We start from the raw sequence: 7,500 nt of genomic DNA, 5'->3' as shown, positions 1-7,500 counted from the left end.
TACATACACATACATTTCATCAACATTTTGAGTCATTATACCACTCTGTCAGTTCGTAGGTCTGTCTCTCCTTTGTTCACTGTGTCGTTTCATTTACCTCCAGCTTTTGTGCCATGTATAGTCTGTGTCATGTATAGTCTGTGTCATGTAGAGTCTGTGTCATGTATAGTCTGTGTCATGTAGAGTCTGTGTCATGTAGAGTCTGTGTCATGTGGCGTCTGTGTCATGTGGAGTCTGTGTCATGTATAGTCTGTGTCATGTAGAGTCTGTGTCATGTAGAGTCTGTGTCATGTGGCGTCTGTGTCATGTAGAGTCTGTGTCATGTGGCATCTGTGTCATGTGGAGTCTGTGTCATGTATAGTCTGTGTCATGTAGAGTCTGTGTCATGTAGAGTCTGTGTCATGTGGAGTCTGTGTCATGTAGAGTCTGTGTCATGTAGAGTCTGTGTCATGTGGAGTCTGTGTCATGTAGAGTCTGTGTCATGTAGAGTCTGTGTCATGTAGAGTCTGTGTCATGTGGAGTCTGTGTCATGTAGAGTCTGTGTCATGTAGAGTCTGTGTCATGTGGCGTCTGTGTCATGTGGCATCTGTGTCATGTAGAGTCTGTGTCATGTATAGTCTGTGTCATGTAGAGTCTGTGTCATGTAGAGTCTGTGTCATGTGGCGTCTGTGTCATGTGGAGTCTGTGTCATGTATAGTCTGTGTCATGTATAGTCTGTGTCATGTGGCGTCTGTGTCATGTGGAGTCTGTGTCATGTATAGTCTGTGTCATGTAGAGTCTGTGTCATGTAGAGTCTGTGTCATGTAGAGTCTGTGTCATGTGGCATCTGTGTCATGTAGAGTCTGTGTCATGTGGAGTCTGTGTCATGTATAGTCTGTGTCATGTAGAGTCTGCGTCATGTAGAGTCTGCGTCATGTAGAGTCTGTGTCATGTAGAGTCTGTGTCATGTGGAGTCTGTGTCATGTAGAGTCTGTGTCATGTGGAGTCTGTGTCATGTATAGTCTGTGTCATGTAGAGTCTGTGTCATGTAGAGTCTGTGTCATGTGGAGACTGTGTCATGTAGAGTCTGTGTCATGTAGAGTCTGTGTCATGTAGAGTCTGTGTCATGTGGCGTCTGTGTCATGTGGAGTCTGTGTCATGTATAGTCTGTGTCATGTATAGTCTGTGTCATGTAGAGTCTGTGTCATGTATAGTCTGTGTCATGTGGCGTCTGTGTCATGTGGAGTCTGTGTCATGTATAGTCTGTGTCATGTGGAGTCTGTGTCATGTAGAGTCTGTGTCATGTGGCGTCTGTGTCATGTAGAGTCTGTGTCATGTAGAGTCTGTGTCATGTAGAGTCTGTGTCATGTGGAGTCTGTGTCATGTAGAGTCTGTGTCATGTAGAGTCTGTGTCATGTAGAGTCTGTGTGATGTATAGTCTGTGTCATGTGGCATCTGTGTCATGTAGAGTCTGTGTGATGTATAGTCTGTGTCATGTAGAGTCTGTGTCATGTATAGTCTGCGTCATGTAGAGTCTGTGTCATGTGGAGTCTGTGTCATGTATAGTCTGTGTCATGTATAGTCTGTGTCATGTATAGTCTGTGTCATGTGGAGTCTGTGTCATGTATAGTCTGTGTCATGTAGAGTCTGTGTCATGTATAGTCTGTGTCATGTAGAGTCTGTGTCATGTGGAGTCTGTGTCATGTATAGTCTGTGTCATATAGAGTCTGTGTCATGTAGAGTCTGTGTCATGTATAGTCTGTGTCATGTAGAGTCTGTGTCATGTGGAGACTGTGTCATGTGGCGTCTGTGTCATGTATAGTCTGTGTCATGTATAGTCTGTGTCATGTAGAGTCTGTGTCATGTGGAGTCTGTGTCATGTATAGTCTGTGTCATATAGAGTCTGTGTCATGTAGAGTCTGTGTCATGTAGAGTCTGTGTCATGTGGAGTCTGTGTCATGTATAGTCTGTGTCATATAGAGTCTGTGTCATGTATAGTCTGTGTCATGTGGAGTCTGTGTCATGTGGCGTCTGTGTCATGTATAGTCTGTGTCATGTATAGTCTGTGTCATGTAGAGTCTGTGTCATGTAGAGTCTGTGTCATGTGGCATCTGTGTCATGTATAGTCTGTGTCATGTGGCATCTGTGTCATGTATAGTCTGTGTCATGTAGAGTCTGTGTCATGTATAGTCTGTGTCATGTGGAGTCTGTGTCATGTGGCGTCTGTGTCATGTATAGTCTGTGTCATGTGGCATCTGTGTCATGTATAGTCTGTGTCATATAGAGTCTGTGTCATGTATAGTCTGTGTCATGTGGCGTCTGTGTCATGTAGAGTCTGTGTCATGTATAGTCTGTGTCATGTATAGTCTGTGTCATGTAGAGTCTGTGTCATGTAGAGTCTGTGTCATGTATAGTCTGTGTCATGTGGCGTCTGTGTCATGTATAGTCTGTGTCATGTATAGTCTGTGTCATGTATAGTCTGTGTCATGTAGAGTCTGTGTCATGTAGAGTCTGTATCATGTGGAGTCTGTGTCATGTGGCGTCTGTGTCATGTAGAGTCTGTGTCATGTAGAGTCTGTATCATGTGGAGACTGTGTCATGTAGAGTCTGTGTCATGTATAGTCTGTGTCATGTGGAGACTGTGTCATGTATAGTCTGTGCCATGTAGAGTCTGTGTCATGTATAGTCTGTGTCATGTATAGTCTGTGTCATGTGGAGTCTGTGTCATGTATAGTCTGTGCCATGTATAGTCTGTGTCATGTGGCGTCTGTGTCATGTAGAGTCTGTGTCATGTATAGTCTGTGTCATGTATAGTCTGTGTCATGTGGCGTCTGTGTCATGTATAGTCTGTGTCATGTGGAGACTGTGTCATGTAGAGTCTGTGTCATGTATAGTCTGTGTCATGTAGAGTCTGTGTCATGTAGAGTCTGTGTCATGTGGAGTCTGTGTCATGTAGAGTCTGTGTCATGTAGAGTCTGTGTCATGTGGAGTCTGTGTCATGTAGAGTCTGTGTCATGTGGCGTCTGTGTCATGTATAGTCTGTGTCATGTAGAGTCTGTGTCATGTAGAGTCTGTGTCATGTGGAGACTGTGTCATGTAGAGTCTGTGTCATGTAGAGTCTGTGTCATGTAGAGTCTGTGTCACGTGGCGTCTGTGTCATGTATAGTCTGTGTCATGTATAGTCTGTGTCATGTAGAGTCTGTGTCATGTGGAGACTGTGTCATGTAGAGTCTGTGTCATGTATAGTCTGTGTCATGTAGAGTCTGTGTCATGTGGAGACTGTGTCATGTAGAGTCTGTGTCATGTATAGTCTGTGTCATGTAGAGTCTGTGTCATGTAGAGTCTGTGTCATGTAGAGTCTGTGTCATGTGCATGTATGTTGTTCACTTTTACTTTATGTGATATGTGTGAAATATAATGCAATAATCCACACAGACACTCATCTCTCAAAGCATCAGATCCATTTAAATCACCAATCATTGTCACTCTCTCCCTCTGTCTCTCATTGCTGCATTAAGATCAATGCCATGAAGTCCCAGGTAAGAACTCACATACAAGGCGCACACTCACACACACACACACACACACACACACACACACACACACTCACCTCTCTGTGCACACACATGCCGTACACCTGTCTGGCTGATTATCATTACTCCGTATCTTTGTTGTTTGCCTGGGCTGTGTGTGTGTCTCTGATAGATTGGCCTGGAAAAAAAGCAAAGGTGCTTTGTCTGAGAGAATGTATGGGTGGCAAAATGGTCTCTCTCCTGCAGTGCACACTTTACTGAAAATAACAGATATTGAAAAGTGAAGGGGTGGGTGAGAAAAGGCTTTGATGTAAGGACAGTGGAGATGGATCTAATACAGGGCGACTGTGACAGACACACTGTTCTCTGTTGTGTGTCTGTGTCTGTGTCTGTCTGTGTATGTATATGTGTGTGTGTGTCTGCGTCTGTGTTTGTGTGCATGTGAGTGTGTGTGTGTGTGGGGGGGTGTGTGAGTGTGGGTGTGTGGGGGGGGTGTGTTTCTGTGTGAGTGTGTGTGTGTGTGTGGGGGGGTGTGTCTGTGTGAGTGTGTGTGTGTGTGTGTGTGTGGGGGGGGTGTCTGTGTGAGTGTGTGTGTGTGTGGGGGGGTGTGTGAGTGTGTGTGTGTGGGGGGTGTGTGTGTCTGTGTGAGTGTGTGTGTGGGTGGGGTGTGTCTGTGTGAGTGTGTGTGTGGGGGGGGGGGGTGTGTGTCTGCGTGAGTGTGTGTGTGTGTGTGGGGGGGTGTGTGTCTGTGTGAGTGTGTGTGTGTGGGGGGGGGGTGTGTCTGTGTGAGCGTGTGTGTGTGTGGGGGGGTGTCTGTGTGAGTGTGTGTGTGCTGGTAACCAGGAGATTGAAGTCTCAGTCTATAGACTTTTAGAGACTTCTTTTTCTTGCTGTGCTTAGAGATTTACTGAGTCTCTCTCTCCCTCTCGTCTCTCTCTCTTTCTCTCTTTCCCCCTGTCTCTCTCTCTCTCTCTCTCTCTCTATTTGCCCCTCTCACTCTCGCTCTCGCTTTCTTTCTCTGTGTAGAGCTGTATGTGTCCATTTCTCATTGATCCTTCGTCTCGGGCTACAGAGTGGCTCCGCACTCACCTAAAGGACCAGCGTCTGGAGGTCATCAACCAACAGGTACACACCCACACACACACACACACACACACACACACATATATATATATATATATATATATATATATATATATATACACATACACACACACACACATATATATATATATATACACACATACATACATGGCAATAGAAGAAGAAAGGAGAAAATAAAATGTTACGTCATAGCCTGTAGGCTACATTTGATGCCATGTAGGCCTAGCCTTTTTCTTAAACAGGCTACAAATGTTACAGGTTACAGATGTTTTGTAATAGCCTACATTTTAGCGACTTAGCCTACATTTTAGCGACTTATGCTGAGGTTTAGCTCAATCGTTACTGTTCGTTTTGCTTAATCATTACTGTTCATTAAATAGTCAAACTGATTTGAGGTCGTTGTCATTCTTTTGTCAACCTAGGTGTACATTATATTTGCATTTGTAACATAGACTGTTACTGAAATGTGACCGGTAAGTTTCAAATTTGTCCAGTAAATTGAATCCCTTCTGGACACTGGACCGGCAAGAAAAAATCCTAGCGGGAACTCTCAAACACACACACACACACACACACACACATACAAGGGGTTGGCTGATATGTTTTTTTTCCAGGCCAATACTGATCTCTGATCTCAATTATTAGTCATCAAGGAGACTGATAACCGATATTTGGAACCGATATAGATTTGCAGTGAAAATTAAAGTCTTGGTGTCAAACACAAAACACAAAACGTCGTTGAAAATGCCTTTAAGCATATGTTTAATTAAAAGAGAACTTTTCAACATTATCTAAAAACAAAAAGAGCAGGGTGCTCCCAGCAGCATCTCTTATAAAGTTAACTGACAGTTTTAATAAATAAATAGATAAAGTTGCTCCCTGAAATTTTATAAAGTAAATAAAGTAAAAATAAATAAAACTACTAAAACTTAAATTTGTCCTGAAATTTGAGTCTCAATTAGTAGTCCCATGTACGGCTTAACACAGATCTTCAGTTCCATTATGTCTAAAGTCTCTTAACAACAATATCCTGCTCCTCTCAATATGAAACAGTCAGAGACAGCTTCAGGACACACTTCACACTTTTATTATTTTTTTTGCTAGTCAGCTGGCTAAATTGTGGGTCAACAAATGAACAAATGATGTTTGCTATCACATTCAAGTTAGCTCTACGAACATTAGCTTATGTTATTATGGCCATCGGCTACCTATAACATGTACAAACACCAGCTCATATGTGGGCGTAATGTTACGTTTGCAAAATGGTAGCTAAAATAAGTTCCAGTTGCACTGGCACCAACGTTACTCAAAGATATACAGTAGTTATCGCTACCTAAATAAACTCTATTATGTCATTATAGTTAATGGTATTTCACTGCAGCAAAGTGTTTTATTCTGGAATTTTCAGTGTGTCAGGGAAACTGGGCATGCTTGTCATCATAGAAATAGATTATAAGATTGTGATGTTCATTGCAACTTCGGCAATATCTGCTGCCTGGCCTTCGAAACACAGCTCCGCTCGCTCACTAGTCTGCAAATGCATTTCTCTGTGCCCACCTGTGTTACTTGTGACATGTAACCAATCAGAGCTCTTCTCCACCATTGCCCCGCGGTGGTGGAATGACCTCCCTCATGCAGTTAGGACTGCGGAATCTCTTACCATCTTCCGCAGGAAACTGAAAACCCGCCTCTTTAGAACCCACCTGTCCCCCTAAGCCTAACCTCCCTTTCCTTATAGAAAAAAAAAAAAAACCTTGTATTGTATCTGTGTTTGTTAAAGTATTCCAGGGGCGCAATACGAAGGGGTAAATTGACGCTCAGTCTTATTGTGATCTCTGCTCATGAGGTATTAGAAATCCGACTGATGCACTGATTATAAGTTGCTTTGGCTAAAAGTGTCTGCCAAATAACAAAATTGTAAATTGTAAATTGTATAGTGCTGTGGGTGGGACAATGCTCGAGACCACAGAGTGGTGACTACAGAGAGAGACGGCTGCATCAGAACCAAAGCAGCGCATTTTTAAATTAATTTATCAGAAATCAGATTTAAAAAAAATAGCGATTCCGATAATCGTAAAAACGCAGTATATCAGATCCGATAATCGGCCTGGCTGATAATCAGTCGACCTCTGATTTGTAAACACATACACACTATGCCAAGCCATTTTAACATTTAATCAGTAGCGATAATAGCAAATGTAGATATCAACAATTTTTTTTTGACTAGTTAGGATTCCAAACCAACATATCCATAATGTAATTTTGACTAGTAGCAATTATAATTAAAGATATCTACAATTCATTTCTGACTAGTCAAAATTTTAATTCTTGATATCAACAATTAATTTCTTACTAGTGGAAATGTTCATTGTAGATATCTGTAACTTAATTGCAACTTTTACCATTGACTTCTATTCAAACTGTATCACAGATATCTATAATTCCATTTTGATGTGTTATAATTCCAAGTCTACATATCCATAATGTAATTTTGACTCGTTGCAATTCTAATTAATGATATCTGCAACTCAGTTGTCACTAGCTGAAATGTCAATTGTTGATATCATAAATGGAATTCTAGATATATAAAATTCAGTTCTGACTAGTCAAAATTAAATTATTGATATGTCATCTCAGAATTGCAACTAATAAGAATTTGATTTCACATATCTAGAACTGCATTTCAGATATCTGAAATACAATTGTAACTAGTGCAAATTATATTCGTACTAGTAACAATTATATTTGAGGTACCTACAATTCCTTCTATAGAAATGAATTTTAGATATCAAAAAAGGAATTTCCACTAGTCAAAATGTCATTGTAGATATCTTCAATGACATATTCGAAATGAATATGGTAATTTGAGGGACGAGCGAAAAAG

At 41.5% G+C, this 7,500-nt stretch overlaps 1 protein-coding gene across 1 annotated transcript in view; it reads left to right on the top strand.

Moving 5' to 3' along the window:
* dync2h1 (dynein cytoplasmic 2 heavy chain 1) overlaps positions 1–7,500 on the top strand; it is a 163,782-nt gene that overhangs the window by 94,639 nt on the left and 61,643 nt on the right. The window contains exons 64-65 of the mRNA XM_030776669.1: positions 3,498–3,518; positions 4,539–4,637. Coding sequence (XP_030632529.1) covers positions 3,498–3,518; positions 4,539–4,637 — 120 coding nt within the window. The remainder of the gene's footprint in view (positions 1–3,497; positions 3,519–4,538; positions 4,638–7,500) is intronic.

Source organism: Chanos chanos, chromosome 6 (genome assembly GCF_902362185.1).
Source record: "Chanos chanos chromosome 6, fChaCha1.1, whole genome shotgun sequence".
Classification (NCBI taxonomy): Eukaryota; Metazoa; Chordata; class Actinopteri; order Gonorynchiformes; family Chanidae; genus Chanos; species Chanos chanos.
The sequence above is the reverse complement of the archived record's forward strand: the minus strand, read 5'-3'. Positions and strand labels throughout refer to the sequence as shown.